Source organism: Lotus japonicus, chromosome 3, assembly GCF_012489685.1.
Source record: "Lotus japonicus ecotype B-129 chromosome 3, LjGifu_v1.2".
In the NCBI taxonomy this organism is placed as follows: domain Eukaryota; kingdom Viridiplantae; phylum Streptophyta; class Magnoliopsida; order Fabales; family Fabaceae; genus Lotus; species Lotus japonicus.
In genome coordinates this window covers 58,577,605-58,602,318 of record NC_080043.1, presented here as the reverse complement: position 1 = coordinate 58,602,318, position 24,714 = coordinate 58,577,605, and the positions used below count along the sequence as shown (strand labels likewise).

At 40.0% G+C, this 24,714-nt stretch overlaps 3 protein-coding genes and 1 pseudogene across 3 annotated transcripts; 3 read left to right on the top strand and 1 right to left on the bottom strand.

The window, feature by feature from the left end:
• Window positions 1-3,633: 3,633 nt before the first annotated feature.
• LOC130743870 (uncharacterized) lies at window positions 3,634-5,601 on the top strand. Its single transcript, XM_057596092.1, has 3 exons — window positions 3,634-4,974; window positions 5,043-5,219; window positions 5,302-5,601. Exons 1-3 carry the CDS (start codon window positions 3,898-3,900, stop codon window positions 5,590-5,592), a joined length of 1,545 nt encoding a protein of 514 aa, XP_057452075.1. The 5' UTR covers window positions 3,634-3,897; the 3' UTR covers window positions 5,593-5,601.
• Window positions 5,602-6,033: 432 nt separating this feature from the next.
• On the bottom strand, window positions 6,034-7,223 carry LOC130743869 (uncharacterized). The gene is made up of 2 exons (XM_057596091.1): window positions 6,557-7,223; window positions 6,034-6,475 (listed from the first exon to the last, which is right to left on the bottom strand). Exons 1-2 carry the CDS (start codon window positions 6,704-6,706, stop codon window positions 6,191-6,193), a joined length of 435 nt encoding a protein of 144 aa, XP_057452074.1. The 5' UTR covers window positions 6,707-7,223; the 3' UTR covers window positions 6,034-6,190.
• A 148-nt stretch (window positions 7,224-7,371) lies between these two features.
• Window positions 7,372-8,929, top strand: LOC130744409 (protein FAR1-RELATED SEQUENCE 11-like; annotated as a pseudogene).
• A 14,017-nt stretch (window positions 8,930-22,946) lies between these two features.
• LOC130743853 (uncharacterized) lies at window positions 22,947-24,348 on the top strand. Its single transcript, XM_057596075.1, has 2 exons — window positions 22,947-23,090; window positions 23,584-24,348. The coding sequence occupies exon 2, from the start codon at window positions 23,616-23,618 to the stop codon at window positions 24,165-24,167; it is 552 nt and encodes a 183-aa protein (XP_057452058.1). The 5' UTR covers window positions 22,947-23,090; window positions 23,584-23,615; the 3' UTR covers window positions 24,168-24,348.
• The last annotated feature ends 366 nt before the right edge of the window (window positions 24,349-24,714 follow it).

Genomic DNA, 24,714 nt, shown 5'->3' with positions numbered 1-24,714 from the left:
CTAAATCTATATAAACCTATCTCTATTTAAATAGATATCATCTCTATTTAAATAGAAACTAATCTAAGATATACTAATCTAAGATAGAGAAACAAATCTAAACTCTATCTCAATCAGATAAGACTAATTATAAACTAAATCTTAATAGATATTCAACAGGTTTTTATTTGAAAGTATGTAATTTGGTTATTAACAGAGGCAAAAATTTGTGTCCCAAATACGGAGTTGTTTCCTTATATATTACATATTCATCTTAAAATAATATTATTTAATTTATAACGGTAATACCGGTTGGACCACGATTCAACTACGGTTGAACCAGTGAACCTTGAACCAGTGCCTTACCGGTTTGATCACCGGTCCGATTTTAATAACATTGATAATCATCATAAATATTTATATATGGGGTTTCTTATCTTACGCATGCTCCCAATTTCAAAGGAGCAAGATATCACTTTACACCCTTTTCAAGTGACTAAAAAGCCAGCCCACTTACTTTTCATACAACTCAGTCTTTTGGGCATAAAGGTAATTTGAGTTTTATTTTCTTAATCTGAAAAATCACACACTCTCTCTCTTCTAATGTGATAGCTTGCTCCCGCTTTTTCTTTCCAGTTCCTTCTGGAAGAAGCTGTTCCCTTGCTACCAAATGTGTGTTTGTGGCTCGTTCCCTTTTCTCTGATGCGCATGCCTTCAATCTCTTGTTACTTGAAGGTGAAATCAAGATTCAAGGTACTACACTATTAAATCTACATTTTGCAATCTGTTCACCGTTTGAGTTTTACTTTCCCGTAAATGGGTTTTGTTGTGATTAAATATATTTTAAGTCTCATTCATTTATTGTTTTTTTTTTCATTACACCTCATTTCATTGTTTATAAATATGCAGTAGATTAAGATCTTTCTTCAACTTGGAAATAGTGTTTTTTTTTTCCTATTAAACATGAGGGAAAATCCTAAGTTTTATATACAGATTGCCGTTTTCTTTTTTCTGGCATATGTTGTCATTCTATCTTCATTGTTATGGACTGATGGACAGATGTATGAAATTAACTCTTTTTGGGTTACTTGTAAGTTTTACTTTTCTCCTATTTTACCATTATATAGGGAGAGGTGCGAAAAAATTTAAAGCCTTAGATTCTCTTCCAAAAAAAAGATTAAGATTTTATTTCAGATAATGCTTTGGCTTAATCCTCAAATTAGTCCCTGTCTTTGTTTCGCCGTCTGAACCAGGTCCCTGACCGGAAAAATTTGTGGCATCAATCCCTCTTGTTCAAAAATGTTTGGAGCCAGTCCTCGCCGGAGCTCCGAGCTCCGGCGAGGGATGAAGTGGCATGCTGACTGTGTAAATAAATGTGACGTGGCACTTAAAAAAATAAAAAAATAAAAAAATAATATAACTTAATATAATAAACACATAATTAACCCAATTAAACTTAATCTCATCCTAATTCCCCAGCCAAAACCTAAACTAACTAAACATTCCTAATTCCCCAGCCAATTTCCTAATTCCCAAATCAATCCCCAATTTCCCAATTCATCAACCGTGAAGAACCCTAGTTCTTTCTTCTTCTTCCATTTCGAGCCCTGCAATCAATCCTCTTCCTCTCGCCGATTCTTCCTCTCTCCGATTCTTCCTCTCGCTGCTTCTTCCTTATGCTGTGCTGGTGTTGTTCGTTCGAGAAGGTCACCGTTTAGGACAAGGCTCTTTGTCTTCGATTACTAAGTAAGTAGCCACATTCTCTTCTTCGAATACGAACAAGCTTGTTCGACTGGCTGTTATCTTGGAGGCTTTGGGTTTCCTTTTGGTTTTGTGTGGTTCAGGGTTTATGGTTTGTTTGGGTGGGTTTTTTCGTTTAGGGTTGCTATTTAGGGATAAATGTTTATTTGGCTTCTCTGGAGTTGCAGGATGGTGTTTACACTGATTGTTCGTCATGGTGGTTTGTTTGGGACCGCCCCTTACCTGCATTACTTTGGTGGTGGTCGAACTGAGCTTCTTGATCAAGATGAAGACATATGGTCCTACTTTGACACTGTAGCCATTGTGAAAGGGATGGGATACAAGGAGTTTAAGTTATGGTGGGTCACTGCTGAGGATGGTGAACGACATGTCTTCAGGGATTACAAAACTGATGCTGATGCTCTTGAATTTGCTAAATATGCGAGCACACTTGGTCAAGGTTTGTTGTTTGTAGAAAATCTATCACAAGAGCAACCTAGTGTTGGCAATGTTCCCACTATTGCCATGCTTCCCTCTGTTCCCACTGTTTCAGCACAAAACAACAAGGTACCAGCACAAAATAACAAGGTTTCAGCACAAATGAATAAGGTCCTACCAACAAAGATGAAATGTGTGAGAAGGTCCAGTCGTATACAAGCTGTGGTGACTAGAGCAAAATATTTGGGCAAGCCTTCCTTAGTGGTTCTCTCTGACGATGATGAGATGGAAGTTGAGCTGCCTGTGAATGTCAACACTAGTCCTGACAACAATGTTCCTCAGGTAGATGTTGCTCCTGAGAACATAAGTCCTGAAAATGACAATGTTCCTGGTACAGAGCAGGTCCCTGAGGTAGATGTTGTTGTTGGTCCTGAGAACATAAGCCCTGACAACAATGTTCCTGAAGTTATTGATGGAGATGGGGAAAATTCTGACAGTGATGTTTCTGTGCAAAGAGAAAGGCTTCAGGATAGTGATGAAGAAAGAGACTTAGGGCATGAAGATGTATTGGACAACACATCTTTTGCTGAGGCAGAGGCTCTTTTGAATGAGCATATCAAACAGATGCTTAGTAGTAGAAGTGAAGAAGGTATGGGTCTAGCTTTTGGGGATGAATCAGATTCTGAAGGAGGTTATGAGAGTGAGGATCTAGAGAGTGTGCCAACTGATTCTGAGGTGGAAGATGTTCCTAGAAGAAGGTTCCCTAAGTTTGTTAAGGAAAAAATGGGCCAAGATTTCAAATTCAGCCTTGGAATGGACTTTTCATCACTACTACAGTTCAAAGATGCTCTACATGATCACTTTGCTACTAATGGCAGAGAATTCGAATACATGAAAAATGATAGCATAAGGTGTAGGGTAAAGTGCAGAAGTAAGGGCTGTCCATTTGTCATCTTATGCAGCAAGGTTGGCAATAAAGAGACTTTCAGAATCAAAACTCTAGTTGGAGAGCACAATTGTGCAAGAGTGTTTGATAATAAGTCAGCTAATGTGAGGTGGGTGAAGCTCAAGCTGTTGAATAAAGTGAGTACAATGAATAAAATCAGCACAAATGAAATAGTAGATGACTTCAGATTTAACCATGGCATTGGTATAACCAGATACAGAGCATGGAAGGGTAAGCAGCTGGCAATTCAAGAGGTTGAGGGAGCCATTGAAATGCAGTATACCCTTCTATGGAGATTTAGCAATGAATTGCGGAAGAGGGCTGCAGGAAACACATGTAAAATTAATTTTGAATCACCAAGAAGCACTTTGTTTCCTAGATTCAGCAGATTTTACATGTGCTTGGATGGTTGTAAGAGAGGGTTTCTAGCTGGGTGTAGGCCATTCATTGGCTTGGATGGATGCCATCTGAAGACTAAACATAGAGGAATCTTGTTGGCTGCAGTTGCTAGAGATGCCAAGGAGCAGTACTTCCCACTAGCCTTTGGTGTGGTTGAGTCTGAAACAAAAGATAGTTGGATGTGGTTTATGGAGCTATTGATGGATGACATTGACCCTGAAAGATCAAGAAGATGGGTCTTTATCTCAGATCAACAAAAGGTAATTTTTTTTTCTTTCTTTGTCATGCTTTTGTATAATTTGTCTAGATTTTTGTCATGCTTTTCTTGGTCACTGGTCTGCCTTAATGTAGAAATTGTCATGATTTTGCCAAATTTTATGTGATCATAGGGTTTGATGGAGGTTTTCAAAGAAGATATGCTACATGGTAGTGAACATAGACTATGTGTGAGACATCTCTATGCAAATATGAAAACTAAATTTGGAGGTGGTGTGCTTTTAAGAGATCTGATGATGGGTGCTGCCAAGGCTACATATGAAGCTGCCTGGAAAGAAAAGATGCTTCTGATAAAGGATGCCAATGACAGTGCTTATCAGTGGTTGATGGAGAAGCCAACTTCAAGCTGGTGCAGACATGCATTTAGCCTTTACTCAAGATGTGATGTGGTCATGAACAACCTCTCTGAGGCTTTCAATGCAGCAATTATGTTGGCTAGGGACAAGCCTATTTTAACTATGATGGAGTGGATTAGGACCTATGTAATGGGAAGGTTTCCACAGATGATGGAGAAGCTGCACAAGCATCATGGACAGATCATGCCTAGGCCATTGAAGAGGATATTACATGAGGTTGATCACATTAAGAATTGGATCCCTAGGGTTGTTGGTGCTCAAAAGTATGAGGTTCGACATACTATCACTTTGGAGAGACATGTAATAAGCTTGAAGGATAAGAGCTGTACCTGCAGATTCTGGGAACTTAATGGCTTTCCTTGTAGACATGCTGCATCTGCACTTACTTTCAATGGCAATGATCCTAAACAATTTGTAGATGATTGCTACAAGAGGGAAGCCTACAATGCAACATATGAAAATTATGTGACTCCATTACCTGGCCCTAACCAGTGGATTGTCACCCCTCATGATCCTGTGTGCATTCTACCACCCATGTATAAGAGAAGTGCAGGGAGGCCAAAGAAATTGCGGAGGAGAGACCCATATGAAAATGATCCTAACCCAACTAAATTACAGAGGGGGGGTGCAACTTGGAAGTGTAGTAGGTGCAAGCAATATGGGCACAACAAGAGAGGATGTAAGAACCCTGTTCCAGAAGAGCAATCTGAAGTTGTACCAGAAGTTGATGAAGCTGTACCAGGTGAAACACAAGCTACAACTGCACAAGATGATGGAGTACAACCTTCAACTGCACAAGATGATGGAGTTCAACCTACAACTGCTCAGAAGAAACCAAAGGTAATTAATTCAAACACTGCTTCAAAAAATATGAAACCTATAATGATGGATCTTGTTTATTTCTGCAGAACAAGGGATTTAAAAAATGCAGTAGATGCAAGCAGTATGGACATTATAAAACAAGATGCAAGAACATCCCAGAGTTAATTGTAATGCCTCAGCCCCGCTCTCTTCCTGGGATTGTTATAAGGGAGCCTGTCAATCCTAATGTCACTGCCTCACTCCCTCTTAATTCTGGAAAAATGGTATTATAATAATTCATTTTCTGGTAAAATTATGCAATGAGTAACTGGTAAAAATTATGCTAACAATTGAATTTAATTTCAGAAAGAAAAGGTAGTGGAAGATCCAAGATCTGTGGATGAAAATTGGCATAAGATCTATGCAGGGACTCATGGAGGAGCTACTACTTCATATGTCATGACTGGGAATCAGGGAGGAGCATCCACTTCTGGTTCTGTCCTTCAAGTTCAGATGGAGATTGAGACTTCCAGTACTGTTGAGAGGGTTGCAACTGAGATTCCAGAAGCCACAAGAGACCAAGTTATTGAAGATGGAGAAACTTTACCAACACAGTGCAGTGTTGTCCTTGACACAGCAATGGGGGAATCAACTTGACCTTGCATTGGATGAAGGGAAAGCTTTTTGAGTGTATGAAAAAAGCAAGGGAATCTTTCAAACTTTTTTAATGGTTCACATGGTTCTGAAGCAGTAGAATATGGACCACATGGCCACTATGGTCGACCCCTTACTTTTTTTGTATTATTTATGGGTGTATGTAGACCACTTACTTTGGCCACCAACTTGCTGAATTATAAGTGTTTTGATTATGTTTTAGGCTATGTTTTATCCTAGCCTTTCATCTTTGTTCAAACAATGACTAGTGGAGTAGTTTAACTCCTTATGTATTGCTGTTGATGGTTAACCTAATTCTAATTAGATGCCTCTTTTTGCTGTGTCATTTTAATCTTATTCAATGAGCCTATTCAATGTGTATAATGAATGAAGTTCAATGTGAACCAAAAGAAATAAATGACATCAATAGTAGCCCACCAACTATTCTTCTTTTCATTAACTTCAGGGAATCCTTGCAATAAGTACATGATAGATATACAAAATACTTCATTAGCCTACATACTTCCATACACAAGATACAGGCATACTCCATACTTCCTTAGCCTACATACTCCATACTACCATCCCTCAACTAAACTTTTCAACCCTTTCTAATACATAAACTCCACACTGCTACCATCATTGCAAGGACAGTGAACAAGCATGCAATCTTCTTCTGGAATCTCTCAACTTCAAGCTTCTTCTTGAGTTTGTTAATCTTTTTATTCAAATCAGGAAGAACATGCACAGAGGTGACAGGACCATTACCAATCTCAGAATTTAAACTCATTGCATCACTTTCAACTTGAGCATGCCTTCCCTGAGCTGCATTTCTTCCCATAAGTGGTTCATCAATCCAGAAAAAGAAACCACAAGAATCTGGAAACTGCAGCAGACATTGCAATTGGGTTACAAGATGAATACCATGAGATTAAAAAGCCTCAATTAAATACATTCATTCACTTACTTGCCATCTTCTGCACCTCAAAAATCTCCTATCTGGGTTTTCTCGAGTACCAGCTGTGTAGATGATGAGAGTGAGACCACATTGACACCTGGCCTTTCCACCTGCAGACATTGTCCTGGAACGGGAGGACGAAGCGGATGAAGAATTCATTCTTCAAGGCTCAAGACAACAGGAACGCACGCGATTCAGGGAGAAGAGAAGAGGAACTGGTGTGAAGAGGAAGTAGGAGAAGAGAAGAGGAGAACGCGATTCAGAAGAAGGAGAAGAGAAGAGGAACCCGATTCAGGAAATGGGTAATGGTTGGGGAATTGGGGAAATGGGTATGAACCCTAATTTCATTCACTTTCTGATGAATTGAGGAATTGGGAAATTGGCTGGGGAATTAGGAATGTTTAGTTAGTTTAGGTTTAGGTTTAGACTTAGGATGAGATTAAGTTTAATTGGGTTAATTATGTGTTTATTATATTAAGTTATATTATTTTTTTATTTTTTTAAGTGCCACGTCACATTTATTTACACAGTCAGCATGCCACTTCATCCCTCGCCGGAGCTCGGAGCTCCGGCGAGGACTGGCTCCAAACATTTTTGAACAAGAGGGATTGATGCCACAAATTTTTCCGGTCAGGGACCTGGTTCAGACGGCGAAACAAAGACAGGGACTAATTTGAGGATTAAGCCTAATGCTTTTTATGCTTAACATATTCCATGTTTTGCTATGCAATGTAAAAATGTGCTTTGTAAACTCTTCAATTATGCTTGCTAACAATGAATTTTTTAACTAAACATGTAAAATTCAGAGCTGAACTAAGATCAATATGACATCTGAAGAAGAAAACGATGTCACTGATTGGCCCTTAGAGCTTTTTAAAGATCATGCTTCTATGTGTGAGGATAATGGAAATACAAACTCTTCAACCTGTCAAGAGCCACAACTTGAACCTATTTCTTTAGCTAATAACAGTGTTGATTGGATTCCTTATGAAGGGCAAATATTCAATAGTGAAGGTGATGCATATGACTTTTACTGCTTATTTGCACGTAAAAGTGGTTTTTCTATTAGACGTGATCACATTTACAAATCTACAAAGAATCAATCAGAGAATAATCCACTGGGTATTTATAAAAGGGAATTTGTTTGCCATCGTGCTGGTATTACTAAACAGTGCAAAGTTAGTGAAGTTGAAAGTCAAAGAAAACGAAAACTTCAGGATGCAATTGTGGTGCAAAAATGCTGGTCACTACAAGGACAATTGGCTTTGAGGAGAAATGGGTGGTTAAATATTTTCACAATCACCACAACCATCAATTATTAGATGACAAAGAGGTTCGGTTTCTTCCTGCTTATCGTAGCATCCCAATTGTTGATCAAGACCGTGTAATGTTGTTGTCAAAAGTCGGTTGCTCTATAAGTCTTATAATAAGAGTGCTTGAGCTAGAAAAAGGAATAGATACATGCACTCTACCATTTTTGGAGAGAGATATTAGAAATTTTATTCAATCTCAAAGTGGTATTGGTAAAGAAAGTGATGCTTCAAATGTCCTTAAATTATGCAAAAGATTGAAAGATAGTGATGACTCATTCAAATATGATTTCACATTAGATGAAAATAACAAATTGGAGCATATTATATGGGCTTTTGGTGATTCAATTAGAGCATATGAAGCATTTCAAGATGTGGTTGTTTTTGATACCACATATAGAATAAATCGTTATGATATGCCTCTTGGAATATGGGTCGGAGTTGATAATCACGGAAGTTCAATTTTCTTTGGATGTGTTCTATTGCCAGATGAAGAGATTCCTTCATTCTCATGGTCTTTAAAGGTTAGTACTATTTATGTGAAGTTGTTATTAATATTGAATTTCTAATTTTCATATTTTAGTTAACTAATTTAACATTTTCACTTGTCCAGTCTTTCCAATATTTTGTCAACGGCAAGCATCCAAAGACAATTCTTACGGATCAAGATGTGGCACTTAAAGAGGCAATTGCAATGGAGTTGCCAAACACAAAACATGCATTTTGTATATGGCATATTGTGGCAAAGTTATCAAGTTGGTTTTCTTTTTCATTGGGTTCAAGATACAATGACTTTAAATATGAGTGTCATAAAGTATATCATTTAGAATGTCCAGATGATTTTGAGCATAAATGGACCTTGATGATTGCACAATTTGGTCTAGGCATGGATAAACACATTTACTTGCTCTATTTTAATCGTCAATTTTGGACATTAGCTTATTTGAAGGACTACTTTTTTGCTGGGATGACAACAACTGGATGTTCAGAATCTATTAATTCATATATAAAAAGATTCTTACATGTCAGAACAAGTTTGACAGATTTTGTAAATCAAGTTATGAGATCCTAATGGTCTAACCTGCTCCAATAATATGTTGGTAACAGTTCATCATTTTCTTCACTATACCTTCCATTTATCAATTTATTATAGATCTTAGAGAGAAACGCAAATTGGAATTATTTTACATTAGAAAAAAAATAACCACAAAGACAAGGGAACAAGAAGCTCAGTGATGAATTGCTTTGACTCAATTTTGCCCCAAGGGAATTGAGTTTTCACTGAATTTAGCAGTTTGTGCACTCAATTGAAAATAAATAATAGATCTGAATTCCACACACCAACAACCCCTTTCGATCGAACAGTTTAACCAATTTAATTGCACTGGTTTTTATGACCATATGAAAAAGGTGTAACATGATAACATTAACATGCTCCTTCTGAAAATCTAATTCCCGTAAGTTAAGAAAGCCCATTATATATTTATGGTTAAAATGCCATTTTACACAAAATATTCAATTATCTCTCTTCTCACTCTCTATTCAAACCAAACAAAGTGAGAGATAAGTCACATCATTCTTACTCTTCTCTTTCTCTTCTATCTAAATCATATCAAACAAGTGAAACAACCTACCAAATTTACTCTATTTCTTACATATTTCACTCTACTCATCTTCTCTCTTCTCTATCTCTCTCTTTGCTACCAAATTGAGTGTAAGTGTGCTAATGTATATTTTAAGTTGTGGTGCCCACTAGGGTGGGCAAGTTTCAAACTGGTCCACCGGTGGACCATTATCATATGCCGTTGGATCTAGGATTATTGGAATATTCTTTTATTGGATGGTTAAGATTAAGTGATGATAAAAAGGGTAAAAATGTAAATTATCCTCTTCATCTTCTCCCATCCTGTGTTTTTTGTCCACCTGACCAGCTGCTGCCACGTACCGCCGCCACCCCTTGACCTCACAACTCCGGCGATTTCCAGGTTCAGAACCTCTCCCCCACCTCATCAAAACCCAGAACGGAGATGCAACAAATATCCACAGAGGTGAAGCTCTGCACTTCTCTGTTTCCTCACCCATCCTCCATATTCAAAGCTCAAAATTTAATCTTTGGGTGAAGCTTTGCGGTGCTTTGCATCTTCTTCCCCACTTTCTCATTCTCACCCTCTGAGTGTGTCAGTAGTGCATGTGAGTTGAGAAGTCTGGGTTGAAACTTGAGAGGCTCCATGGAAGAAGACATGAAGAAGACAGAAAGGAGATAAAGGAAGGGATGGGGATCCCGTGAGAGGCTTCGATCTGACCCAGAAGCCTTCGATTTGGGCCAAAACCCCTTTGATCTGAGCGAGAAACCATTCGATCAGAGCTGTGAACCCTTCGATCTTCGATCTGAACCTGAAAATTCTTGATCTGAACCAGAAACCGGGCGGCGTTCGCAGATGTGAGGCGATAGTGTGGTGGTCCGACGGCGGATCTGTGATGGCGCTTCAGTAGATAGCAGCAATTTTGGCTGGATTTCTCAATGGAGTGGTGTTTTGGTTCGATTTGGGTTTGTGGCGTCAAGAAGCTTCGCGGTGGCGTAGGAGGAGCCACGGTGGCTGTTGTAGAGGCGGAACGAAGTTCAGGTTTGCTTTAGGGCAGTTTGGGATTGCAATGGGGCTTCAGGTTTGCTTCAGGGCATTCACGCTAAGTTTGATCGGACATGGGCCTCCGGTGGCGCTTCGATCCAGTGGGTTCAGAGGGTTTGTTGAGCGCCACCGCCCACCGTTTCTCCGCCGTTCCTCCGGTGGCGCTACCATGGTGGTCTTCTTTCTCAACATAATCACTGCAACAAATTGTCCACCGCAAACTCAAACTCAGCGCACCATGTGAAAAATCACTGCTAATGGATCTCTGTTTTCATGAAGCTTATGGTGAGAAGAGAGATAAAAAGCTGAAAAGCTGCTTCTGGATGGAGAGTCGGGAGGAGGAGGGGAAAATGGTCTGGATGCAAAGAGGGAGGAGAAAGTGGGAGAGAAGAACAGGAAAGGGAAAAGTCTAAAATAACCCCTGGTCCACCGGTGGACCAGTTTGAAACTTGCCCACCCTAGTGGGCACCTTAAGTTGTAAGGTGTCATCTCATTTGAGTATTTTTCTGTCAAACAAAAAGTGTTTTTAAATCTTAAAAAGTGTCTTTAGAAAAAGTGTTATAAATATTTTTTTTTCTTCTGAAAAAATGCGTAAAGCGTTCATTCATAATATCACTCTTTTTGAAACTCCACATTTATATTATACCTATCATATTATGTCTATTATAGTGATTTTATACATTAAAGGGATTTATTTTATTCTCTCTTTTTTTTACGAGAGGAAAGCGTACTTTATTTTATTCAAATAACATTCATTTTTTTAAACTTGTTATTACATATTGTTTCCAAACACAATTTTTTTTTTCAAATTTAATTATATCAAACTTCATTTTTTCTCGATGTCATTTTGTCCAACAATATATTAAACGGACTCACAATTTTTTTCTATTTATTTTGATTTAAAGGTTTGACATGCTTATAAGTTTGTTAATATACTCCAACAAATTTTTCCATTTGTAACAAAAAAAAAACACTCAAACAAATTTCGTATTTCCTCTACTTATAAAAATTATTAAATATATATCAATTGATTTGCACATATAGTGTTTGCGAAAAATATTATTTCTTTTTACTAGCCATAATGCATGTCTGGATACATAGTAGAAAACCACAAAAGATTGACACAATTTTCCTTAACTTTTGCTTATGTCCATTATAATTTCAGCTTCATTATAATTCTTTACCATTATCCAAACATATTCACAATATTTTTTATGTCGGCCTCCCCCTTCTTAAAACCATGACTCTGCCCTTGCTTGTGGTTATTTGGACCGTCCAAAAGAAATAAAAATTTCTCAGACTCAGGAACTTTAAAAAAAAAAAGTAACTTGGGACCTTGCTTAAGGAGATCGGATATATCACTTAAAACATCCATGTGTAGCTATTCATAACTTTTAATAGCTAATTAGTGAGACAAAATTAAATTTTATATTCTTTCTCTTACATCTCTCTCCTTATCTCCCTCCACCTCTTCTTTATCGCTCACCTTATTCTTTATTTTTCTTTCTTTTCTTAAGCTTACTCTTACATTTCATCGTATTAAATAATATTTCTTGTAAGAAATAAGATCAAGAACAATCACTTGCACCATCCGTCTTTCACTGCTGGTATTGAGGTTGAGTGGATTAGAAGCCTAGTTCTAGTGGACCACTACTTACTGCAGGAGGTGGTGTAAGGCTGTGTTGCGCTCGGAATACTTTCTGCATAAAGTAGCGGGGTGATCCATGATGATTCCGTGCTTACGTCGATTTTGGTGCAATAAGACAGCTTCAAGGCTGCCTGGCTTGGTGGGCAAGGTGACACTTCAGTTCGCTAGGTCTGTTGGACTCCTCCCGAGGCGTCGGTAGTGGGTATTAGCTGCGAGGACAGTTGAGGTTGTTCTTCTCCTAGCTCTAGTTTTGGTGATTGTCTTCAAGATAGTATTGGCAAGTGGCTGGTGGGTTTTATGGAGAACATAGGTTTCTCTAATATTCTCCATATGTAGTTGTTGGATATTTGGTTCTTGGCTTCATGCCTGAAGATGTCTTCAGATCACGGGAATCGCAAGGTTCGCTGTTTCTTAGATTCTCTCCATGCTGCGAAATTAGTCCTAAGACCCTCTATGTCCCATCATGTGTATGCTGCATTGATTTGGAATATCAGAGATTTTCTTTGTCGAGGATAGAAGGTGAGTCTATCTCATTCCATCCAAGAGGGCAATGCTTGTGCGAATTTTTTAACTAAAGCGGGTGCGCGTTACTTGAAAGACCCAAGTTTTTAAGCTTAGAATAAGTGGAAGAGATTTCCATTTACGATTAGGCTTGATGGATCGTGAAGGAAAAACCTGAACTAGAGTTTACCAAATGAAATAAATTTATGAAGGAGAAAGTTCAGGAAAAGTCTAAGGATTGTACCAGAATCGATAAAAGGTATAGCACGATCGATATACGCTTAAACCTAGGTCAGAAACCCTAGTAAATAGCTAGTTTTCACTTAAAGCCACGATGGAAATTAATTCCAAAAATCTTCAGAGAAATGTTAGAACTTCTCTTATTCCGTGTACGACAATCGTTTCGAGGCGAAACCTTAGGATCTACGAACGTCCGATTCCAATCCTCGGAAGTTTGCCGAAACTAAAACCCTGATAGTTCAAAACCCTAAAATCAACCGACAATGAAGACTTTTTCTATTCGGAGCTTCAAATGAAGATTCTACACGCGTACACCCATTTCTCTTGATGATTTCAATCTTTCTTCAGAAGGAAGTTTTCTATTCCGACATCCGATGCAAAAAGTAACTTATCGGGTAAATTAGTTTTACACCGACTTTGCATTAGTCACTTAAAATACTAGGAAACCTCTTTTGAGTTTTGGATTTATGTTGCCAAAAACTATCTTAGAATTCACGGAGAATGAAGCCGGAAAAATCAGATTCGCGAAACTTCCATTTTACCGCGTTTTTCCAACCTCTATATATAGCCAAGAAATGAGAAAAAAACACAAAAATCTTCACCATTTTCTCTCCAAACCCGCGAGCTTCACCAAAGAGGAAGGAGGAAGAGTTTTTCTTCATTTCTTGCTTGATCGTTGATTCGACAGTTGCTGCTTGAAGGTATCGAGGTATAGTCGCTAATCTTTACCTCTGATCGTCTTTTCCATAGCTTTTCTCTATATCTTTCTGTGCTCATAGTTTTGAGGTTTTTGCAAAACTATCCTGATAACTTCATTTTTGATTCTAAACCTCTTCCTTATGTGCACAAGAACATGTTTATCTAATAATACTGCGCCGATTCTCGAAAAACTATCGTCGAGTTTCAATTCTGCTTAAAATACCCATTTTGGGGCAAAGCTTCGTCCTTTGGGCTGAAAACTGTCGCCTTAGCTTAGTGCTAGTAGGATTAGTTGTCATAAACGTCGTTGGTGACGTCCCCATCCAATTTGCTTTTCGAAATTTCAGTTTTGAAATTCTGAGCTAAAATATTAACCAAAATACCCCTGCGACAGTTTTCGATCCAATAATTTTTCCGAGTTTAGAAGACCCTTAGTTACGGCTAATGATAGCATAGGAACCAAGTTTGATCGAAGAAAAATCGAACCCTACAATTACCAAAAGTGGTCGAGCACTCTAAGGGGGAGGGACGAAAATTCCTTTTTCGAAAACTTGTCCTTTCGCGCTAGATTATCGTACCTCGGAGTATGTATTACTTCGGGTAACCTTAGTGAGCATTGATAGCTTAGTTTCCGATAGATTTTGATAGAATTCTGTGATTTTACTTTGAAGGTGCTTTTGAGGATTTCCCTGAGGAACAACGTTTTGACTGTGAGGAAGTGTTAGAGGATCATCCTGGAGAATCTACAGGTGAGGGCTACTCACTGAATCTCTAGTTAATGCTTAGGGTCGATGCTTTCGACATTGTTTACTGTTTATGCACTTGTTTGTGTTTGATTGGAAAAATGTTTTCTGAGGCTTCGGCTGACAATGTAGATGATTCATCTACTGAATGTTTTTGAGAGTGAATTACATGCTAAGTGCTAAGTGGGTAATTTAGGATGTGTGATGCATGCCTTATATGCTAAGTGCTACGTGGTTATTGTATAATATGTTGATATATGACATGTTGGTTGATTGTGCTGAGTTAATTATGCTTTTGCAATGAAATCTGAGATTCTGAGTAGTGAGAATAGCGGGCAGGTCATGCCGATTTTATTTTGAGAGTTTTGAGAAAGTTTGATAGGACGAGTGAGATTCGGGCCTTGTTATGGTGTTTTATGGATCGAGACATTCTCTGGAGTCAGTTGGGGATTAGGAGATCCCGAGAACTTATAAGATTTTGCGATAAGACTAAAAGGATATTATTTTGTAAAGAAAACTCATAAGACATTAAACAACCTCTAAATCTTCAAATAATGATAACAAACTCGAAAGGAAGCTTAGGATGCAAATCTTAGTTTTTGGAAAACGAGAAGTGTCGTCGGATCCAAGTGTTGAGGAAGTTGAGAAGTATTGAGTATGTTGATGCTCTTGTGCTGTTGGAGCAGCTGTGTTGTTGGGCTATCCGGGGGATAAGTCCGGGAAATTGATAGTTTCCGAGTATGTTGATACTCTTGCTCGTTGAGCAGTTTTGACCATCGGATTGAGATGAGTCGGATGATTTGGAGATCATCATGAGTTATGTGTTGTTGTGAAGATGTGTCTTCTGTCGCAGAATCGACTGTTACCTTAGGGTAAGCTTTTAGAGACTTTAATTTAGCTAGAACACGTGGCGACGTGTCGAGTGAGATTCGGAGACGTTGTTTGACTAATCATCCTGCATTCATGCAACATTAATGATTTATTAACACAGGACGTACTCTGGACCTCGTCGGTTTCCAAAATGGTCATAAGACCCGGAATGCCGTGTAAGAGCGTTTGTAGACGACTCTTGTAGCAGACCGAAATGGCAGACCTTCGGGTTTACTGCTGATCTGACTACCGTTGTTGTTGGAGTAAGAGGCACGCGGGCCGAAATGGTCCCACTGTGGCTGGTGTTAGGGCTGATCCGTTTGATGTCCATCCCTTTCCGGAATGCATGTGGTTAACTGGGTTAACCGTCATTTGCATATCATGCAACATGCATACTGACTTAGTTGTTGAGTGTGATTGATAATTGTTAATCTTACGTGATGCATGCTATTTGTTATTATTGTTGTTTATAATCATTGTGGAGTATGCAACCCTAGGATGTTATCACTAGTTATAAGCCTAAGGGGCTATTCTCTTATCTGTACCTATTGGGTGTAATATTTACATAATTCTTTGGAGTTGACCCTCGCGTCTTCTGTGTGTGTTTTGGCGGACAACGCCTTTGTCAGATGTCCATTGCGGACTGGTTCACAATGGTCCACCCTTCGGGGGGGATTAGATACGAGATGATTGACCAGGACGACCCCGGTTCGTGGGTGGTTGACCCCGCTAGCCATCGAGCGACGTACTCGGGGCGGATTATGGAGGACCATGTTGATAGGGTAGGAGTCTTGACGTCAGGAGTGCTGAGGAGGAGCACTGTCAGCTTCAACTTGCCGCCAGGAGTGCATTGCGGACCAGGAGTGGGAGCACCACCGCCACCGTCGTCTTCGGATGATGAGGACCCCTCCGAGGAGGAGCCTGTGGGAGTGCATTCATCAGAGTCCAGCACACCCACCGTTGCGATCATTGATGATCATGGTTCGGGCCCAAAGCCCGTTAGTCCAGCACCGGAGCGCATTGCGGTTGCAAGGGGAGGACGGATAGTGTTTGTAGACTTGGTCGTTCTGGATTCGGATTCAGACGACGATCATGCTAGCACGTAGGTTTAGTGCTGGTGTGAGCTCCTCGAGATTAGGATTAGTGTAGGAGTAGAGTCTTAGCTCTGACTGTCAATTGTTTCCTTTGGGACAGGGTAGTTTCCCACCGATAGCTTTTTGTGTGGTTTCTTTATGGGAATCACAGAGAGTTGGTTGGACTTAGGAGGTCTTATTTTCAGACCATTGGGTCAGCTTATTCTCAGTTTTGAGGGAGGGTGTTGCGGACACTTCACCTTTATATTTGGTTTGTACATATTGCCTACGGGCGCTACTTTTCTTCTTTCCGTCACTGGAGGTTACTCGTGACGAGGTTGCTACTTACAGCGGGGGCTGTTATATATATTGTATATTAGTTCTGTTGTTTTTCGCATTTGGGTTTTATTTATTTCAGTCTTGTCTATGTTATCGACGAAAAAAAAATATTCACGTTTTTCCGCATTAAGTTTATTTTGGATACTAAAGTGACGCCACCTAAATCGGGGTGTTACATTGTGGTATCAGAGCACGGTCGAGTCTTTCGGGAGTTGTTGGGGAATAGGTCTTCTGTGCTAGGTTGTGTGACTCTGCAAAGAGTGAAAATTGATTGTCTGCAAGCGATTTTTCGCTTAGAATTGATTGAAGTTATTTCTTACTCATATTGTATAGTTATACTAGATGCTATCTTATGATGAGTACTAACTGTTTGTTTAACTTAACAGAACATGGTGAACACTAACCAATTAGCTGAGATGATGGCCACTATGGCTCAAGCTGTGACTGCACAAGCAAACGATAATGCTATGAGGCGTGCTGCTGAGGAGGCACGTGATCAGCATCAGAGTCAGAGAGAAGTGACACTGGACCAGAACAAGTGCTTGAATGACTTCAGGAGACAAGATCCACCAAAGTTCTCGGGTGGTACTGACCCGGACAAAGCGGATCTCTGGATCCAGGAAATTGAGAAGATATTTGGCGTATTGCAGACGGTGGAGGGTGCCAAGGTGGGCATGGCAACTTACCTGCTGCTGGGTGATGCTGAGTACTGGTGGAGAGGCACCAGGGGGATCATGGAAGCCAACCATGAAGAGATTAACTGGAACTCTTTCCGGACCGCATTCTTGGAAAAGTATTTTCCAACAAGTGCCCGGGATGAGAGGGAGGCACAGTTTCTGACACTTCGTCAGGGAGGTATGTCTGTACCAGAATTTGCTTCGAAGCTGGAGTCTTTGGCGAAGAATTTTCAATTCTTTAATGATCATGTTGATGAGCGCTACATGTGCAAGCGCTTTGTTAATGGACTGAGGCCTGATATTGAGGACTCAGTGAGGCCATTGGGAATTATGCGCTTTCAGTCGTTGGTGGAGAAAGCCACAGAAGTGGAGCTGATGAAAAACAGGAGGTTGAACCGTACGGGAACTGGAGGGCCGATGAGGTCGGGCTCTCAAAGTTTTCAAAGCAAAGGAAAATTTCAGAGCAGGAGGCCTTATCAACGTCCTGCTGGAGAAGGGTTTACTTCAGGATCTTACAGACCCATGACGGGTACTGCTGGTGGTCCCGGAGATCAGACTTTGAAGAGGGAGATGACCTGCTTCAGATGTGGGGAGCCGGGGCACTATGCTAATGCTTGTCCCGACACGAGACCAAAATGCTTTAATTGTAACAAGATGGGGCATACTGCCGGTCAGTGCCGAGCACCCAAGACGGAACCAACTGTCAACACTGCTCGTGGAAAGCGTCCTGCTGCTAAAGCAAGAGTTTACACCATGGACGGTGAGAGAGCTGAGGGGTTTGTCAGAGGAGAGCGCAAGAACGATGGTAACCTTCTAACCATTCTTTCTCATTCTAGTATAATATGTTCCATTACTCTCGTAGCGTGTGCAAACACACCTATCTTACTTATATGGTTTAAGCTTTGACCTTATAGTTATTACGCCTATTAATACTTTATTTGACCGTTGCTCGTATTTAAACTATAGAAGCTACACGAGGTTTAGGATAACATGCTAAGCCTAGGAAGTAGTCTTCCACCGATGCGTTTAAACGGAAGTATATTGCGGATCCGACACATGCTATCGAGCTGGATGACAGTAAGTTGAAGGATGAGATAACGAAATGACTAGTTAAGTCCCTTGAGGTATAGTTATGATTTGATCTTCTAGAGGTTAAGTCTCGATTTATGCGAAGTGTTAGGGATTTCAGTGAGTTTAAATTGGTTTGAGTGAGGAAGGTTTTGAGGACGAAGACAACAATAATGGATTGTTCGATAGTAAGAGGATGATTAGCTTATGAGTGGTTGAAGAATTTATGATTAAGGGGATGAGTCTTGTCATGCACGAGGTATTAAGACTCAAGTCGAGTTTTAATTTGATTGGTGACTAAGAAGAAGATCCAAGAACAATATTCAGAACTTTTACTGACCCTTAAGTTTCGAGGTCGAAACTTTCTTTTTGGAGGGTAGTAATGTAAGACCCAAGTTTTTAAGCTTAGAATAAGTGGAAGAGATTTCCATTTACGATTAGGCTTGATGGATCGTGAAGGAAAAACCTGAACTAGAGTTTACCAAATGAAATAAATTTATGAAGGAGAAAGTTCAGGAAAAGTCTAAGGATTGTACCAGAATCGATAAAAGGTATAGCACGATCGATATACGCTTAAACCTAGGTCAGAAACCCTAGTAAATAGCTAGTTTTCACTTAAAGTCACGATGGAAATTAATTCCAAAAATCTTCAGAGAAATGTTAGAACTTCTCTTATTCCGTGTACGACAATCGTTTCGAGGCGAAACCTTAGGATCTACGAACGTCCGATTCCAATCCTCGGAAGTTTGCCGAAACTAAAACCCTGATAGTTCAAAACCCTAAAATCAACCGACAATGAAGACTTTTTCTATTCGGAGCTTCAAATGAAGATTCTACACGCGTACATCCATTTCTCTTGATGATTTCAATCTTTCTTCAGAAGGAAGTTTTCTATTCCGACATCCGATGCAAAAAGTAACTTATCGGGTAAATTAGTTTTACACCGACTTTGCATTAGTCACTTAAAATACTAGGAAACATCTTTTGAGTTTTGGATTTATGTTGTCAAAACCTATCTTAGAATTCACGGAGAATGAAGCCGGAAAAATCAGATTCGCGAAACTTCCATTTTACCACGTTTTTCCAACCTCTATATATAGCCAAGAAATGAGAAAAAAACACAAAAATCTTCACCATTTTCTCTCCAAACCCGCGAGCTTCACCAAAGAGGAAGGAGGAAGAGTTTTTCTTCATTTCTTGCTTGATCGTTGATTCGACAGTTGCTGCTTGAAGGTATCGAGGTATAGTCGCTAATCCTTACCTCTGATCGTCTTTTCCATAGCTTTTCTCTATGTCTTTCTGTGCTCATAGTTTTGAGGTTTTTGCAAAACTATCCTGATAACTTCATTTTTGATTCTAAACCTCTTCCTTATGTGCCCAAGAACAAGTTTATCTAATAATACTGCGCCGATTCTCGAAAAACTATCGTCGAGTTTCAATTCTGCTTAAAATACCCATTTTGGGGCAAAGCTTCGTCCTTTGGGCTGAAAACTATCGCCTTAGCTTAGTGCTAGTAGGATTAGTTGTCATAAACGTCGTTGGTGACGTCCCCATCCAATTTGCTTTTCGAAATTTCAGTTTTGAAATTCTGAGCTAAAATATTGACCAAAATACCCCTGCGATAGTTTTCGATCCGATAATTTTTCCGAGTTTAGAAGACCCTTAGTTACGGCTAATGATAGCATAGGAACCAAGTTTGATCGAAGAAAATTCGAACCCTACAATTACCAAAAGTGGTCGAGCACTCTAAGGGGGAGGGAGGAAAATTCCTTTTTCGCGCTAGATTATCGTACCTCGGAGTATGTATTACTTCGGGTAACCTTAGTGAGCATTGATAGCTTAGTTTCCGATAGATTTTGATAGAATTCTGTGATTTTACTTTGAAGGTGCTTTTGAGGATTTCCCTGAGGAACAACGCTTTGACTGTGAGGAAGTGTTAGAGGATCATCCTGGAGAATCTACAGGTGAGGGCTACTCACTGAATCTCTAGTTAATGCTTAGGGTCGATGCTTTCGACATTGTTTACTGTTTATGCACTTGTTTGTGTTTGATTGGAAAAATGTTTTCTAAGGCTTCGGCTGACAATGTAGATGATTCATCTACTGAATGTTTTTGAGAGTGAATTACATGCTAAGTGCTAAGTGGGTAATTTAGGATGTGTGATGCATGCCTTATATGCTAAGTGCTATGTGGTTATTGTATAATATGTTGATATATGACATGTTGGTTGATTGTGCTGAGTTAATTATGCTTTTGCAATGAAATCTGAGATTCTGAGTAGTGAGAATAGCGGGCAGGTCATGCCGATTTTATTTTGAGAGTTTTGAGAAAGTTTGATAGGACGAATGAGATTCGGGCCTTGTTATGGTGTTTTATGGATCGAGACATTCTCTGGAGTCAGTTGGGGATTAGGAGATCTCGAGAACTTATAAGATTTTGCGATAAGACTAAAAGGATATTATTTTGTAAAGAAAACTCATAAGACATTAAACAACCTCTAAATCTTCAAATAATGATAACAAACTCGAAATGATAACGAGAAGTGTCGTCGGATCCAAGTGTTGAGGAAGTTGAGAAGTATTGAGTATGTTGATGCTCTTGTGCTGTTGGAGCAGCTGTGTTGTTGGGCTATCCGAGGGATAAGTCCGGGAAATTGATAGTTTCCGAGTATGTTGATACTCTTGCTCGTTGAGCAGTTTTGACCATCGGATTGAGATGAGTCGGATGATTTGGAGGACATCATGAGTTATGTGTTGTTGTGAAGATGTGTCTTTTGTCGCAGAATCGACTGTTACCTTAGGGTAAGCTTTTAGAGACTTTAATTTAGCTAGAACACGTGGCGACGTGTCGAGTGAGATTCAGAGACGTTGTTTGACTAATCATCCTGCATTCATGCAACATTAATGAGGTATTAACACAGGACGTACTCTGGACCTCGTCGGTTTCCAAAATGGTCATAAGACCCGGAATGCCGTGTAAGAGCGTTTGTAGACGACTCTTGTAGCAGACCGAAATGGCAGACCTTCGGGTTTACTGCTGATCTGACTACCGTTGTTGTTGGAGTAAGAGGCACGCGGGCCGAAATGGTCCCACTGTGGCTGGTGTTAGGGCTGATCTGTTTGATGTCCATCCCTTTCCGGAATGCATGTGGTTAACTGGGTTAACCGTCATTTGCATATCATGCAACATGCATACTGACTTAGTTGTTGAGTGTGATTGATAATTGTTAATCTTACGTGATGCATGCTATTTGTTATTATTGTTGTTTATAATCATTGTGGAGTATGCAACCCTAGGATGTTATCACTAGTTATAAGCCTAAGGGGCTATTCTCTTATCTGTACCTATTGGGTGTAATATTTACATAATTCTTTGGAGTTGACCCTCGCGTCTTCTGTGTGTGTTTTGGCGGACAACGCCTTTGTCAGATGTCCATTGCGGACTGGTTCACAATGGTCCACCCTTCGGGGGGGATTAGATACGAGATGATTGACCAGGACGACCCCGGTTCGTGGGTGGTTGACCCCGCTAGCCATCGAGCGACGTACTCGGGGCGGATTATGGAGGACCATGTTGATAGGGTAGGAGTCTTGACGTCAGGAGTGCTGAGGAGGAGCACTGTCAGCTTCAACTTGCCGCCAGGAGTGCATTGCGGACCAGGAGTGGGAGCACCACCGCCACCGTCGTCTTCGGATGATGAGGACCCCTCCGAGGAGGAGCCTGTGGGAGTGCATTCATCAGAGTCCAGCACACCCACCGTTGCGATCATTGATGATCATGGTTCGGGCCCAAAGCCCGTTAGTCCAGCACCGGAGCACATTGCGGTTGTGAGGGGAGGACGGATAGTGTTTGTAGACTTGGTCGTTCTGGATTCGGATTCAGACGACGATCATGCTAGCACGTAGGTTTATTGCTGGTGTGAGCTCCTCGAGATTAGGATTAGTGTAGGAGTAGAGTCTTAGCTCTGACTGTCAATTGTTTCCTTTGGGACAGGGTAGTTTCCCACCGATAGCTTTTTGTGTGGTTTCTTTACGGGAATCACAGAGAGTTGGTTGGACTTAGGAGGTCTTATTTTCAGACCATTGGGTCAGCTTATTCTCAGTTTTGAGGGATGGTGTTGCGGACACATCACCTTTATATTTGGTTTGTACATATTGCCTACGGGCGCTACTTTTCTTCTTTCCGTCACTGGAGGTTACTCGTGACGAGGTTGCTACTTACAGCGGGGGCTGTTATATATATTGTATATTAGTTCTGTTGTTTTTCGCATTTGAGTTTTATTTATTTCAGTCTTGTCTATGTTATCGACGAAAAAAAAATATTCACGTTTTTCCGCATTAAGTTTATTTTGGTTACTAAAGTGACGCCACCGAAATCGGGGTGTTACATTGCTCATTGGATTTCTTTCTTGTTCATGATCATTCGCTTGATCTTGTGCCTCTTTTGATTACGGATTCAATAGGAACCAATTTTACTAGCTTGTTTTCTTTCTTTTCAGCTTGTAATAATTATTTCTTAATAGTTCAAGAAAAAAAATTATTTTTTAATAAATATTTATAAGTTATGAAATTTAATAATTTATAGCTCCTTTCGTCACTAGACAAACCGACAGAGTCAGCAAATCTGTAAGGGACAGTAGAAACTAGAAACTAGAGCATATTCTTCTTCTTGTTCTCCTATTAGGGCCAGCTCCACCCTATTCCCATTCAGTTGCGGCCATCGATTTCCGACGACAACAATCACATTTGGTACGCGATTGAATCACCTCACAGTTCGCTAGTTGCTCTTTTCAATTCTCTACAATCTTGTATTGTTTTTCATCAATTCGTTCTTTGTTCTTCTTGACTGTGTTTACAGTTTCCATTTTTCACACTATTCAATTTAGTTTCTTGGCTATTTGCTTCTTCTGAATTCAATTAATCAAAACCAACCTTGATTTTAGATGTACATTGAGTAGTGAAATTCCCCCTTTTATTAGGTGAATCAAGCTTGGGTTTTGGTCTGCTTTGGTGTGGTATGTTTGATTGAATTGCTATTAGTTTTTAGAAGTTAAGAAAATAGCACATAAGGGTGAAAGCATTTCAATTTTTAAACTGTTCAATTTAGTTTCTTTGCTATTTGCTTCTTATGAATTAAATTATACAAGTCAACCTCGATTTTATATGTGCATTGAGTGAAAGTCCCCCTTTTATCAGGTGAATCAAGCTTAGTTTTTGGTCTGGTTTGTTGATTGAATTGCAGTTGGTTTTTGGAAGTTAAGAAAATAGCGCGCCATGGTGAAAGCATACCGACAAGAACACGTTTACAAGCACCCGTGGGAGCGTGTAACGTCTGCATCATGGCGCAAGTTTGCTGACGCAGAGAACAAGCGCGTGTTATCCCATATCCTAGAGGTTGACACGTTGAGTCAGAGCATTGACCCTTCGTCCGGGAAGCTTTACACCACACGTGCCATCACGGTCCAGTGTCCGTGGCTCGTGCGTAGGCTCATTGGAGAGGATATCTGTCACTGTGTTGAATCCACGGTTGTGGATGCCCCTTCTCGCTCTATGCAACAAGTCTACCGCAATGTCAGCCTCCAGAAGTTCATAGAGGTGGAGGAGAAGACCCGGTACGATCCTCATCCGGATAACACCGCCGGGTGGACGGTTTGTCAGCAGGAGACTCGCATCCGGATCAAGCCGTTGTCGGCTCTGGCGTCCATGGCGGAGAAGGTGGAGCAGCGGTGTGCTGACAGGTTCCTTCAGAATAGTGCCAAGAGTAGGGAGGTCATGGAGAGGATCTGTAAATATCTTGAAGCAGAGTCTAGTTCCTTTTCCTTGTGATATACTGTCTTTCTCATTTCAATTTTAGGTTTCTGAATCTTCATCAGGCCCTCTTGACATGGCTCTGTTAGATCAAGATTTCCTACAGTTTTAATTACAAAAACTGCTGGAATCTCAGCCATTGAATATCATTTGAAACATGGTAAATTCTTGATTAATACAGTAGTTAAGTTACTTTTAATGTTGAAATCTAGAATGCCATACACCGTGGCGTGGGTATTTTTGTGACTGTTAGGCATGGTTTTAAATTGCAGTCGTGGCTGTGGTTGCATTTGCAGTTGCATCACGATCCTTGAAATTGTGGATAAATGCGGCTAATGCAGCTGCAATTGTGATTGCAATTGTGGCTAAGAGCACTAATAAAACCTGATACCGCAGCCATAATTGCAATTTCGGATTACGTTTTCAACCATAGCATTAGGGATCTACATCTTTATGTTCATGTTTTTCACCTTTCCTTATTTACAAAAGCATTGATTACGAGCCTTATTTTAATATCTATAGCTGGAGACAAAACTATTAACCATGGAGGCTTATCAGGCATTCC

What these genes read in the sequence shown, in the direction of transcription:
- LOC130743870 (XM_057596092.1), top strand. Translation starts at nt 3,898, where the DNA reads ATGGAGGTTTTCAAAGAAGATATGCTACATGGTAGTGAACATAGACTA. An exon ending in CTGCTCAGAAGAAACCAAAG is followed by an intron (nt 4,975 to 5,042) that starts GTAATTAATTCA and finishes TTATTTCTGCAG; the next exon opens with AACAAGGGATTTAAAAAATG. An exon ending in CTCTTAATTCTGGAAAAATG is followed by an intron (nt 5,220 to 5,301) that starts GTATTATAATAA and finishes ATTTAATTTCAG; the next exon opens with AAAGAAAAGGTAGTGGAAGA.
- LOC130743869 (XM_057596091.1), bottom strand. Translation starts at nt 6,706, where the DNA reads ATGAATTCTTCATCCGCTTCGTCCTCCCGTTCCAGGACAATGTCTGCA. An exon ending in TGAGGTGCAGAAGATGGCAA is followed by an intron (nt 6,476 to 6,556) that starts GTAAGTGAATGA and finishes TGTCTGCTGCAG; the next exon opens with TTTCCAGATTCTTGTGGTTT.
- LOC130743853 (XM_057596075.1), top strand. Translation starts at nt 23,616, where the DNA reads ATGGTGAAAGCATACCGACAAGAACACGTTTACAAGCACCCGTGGGAG.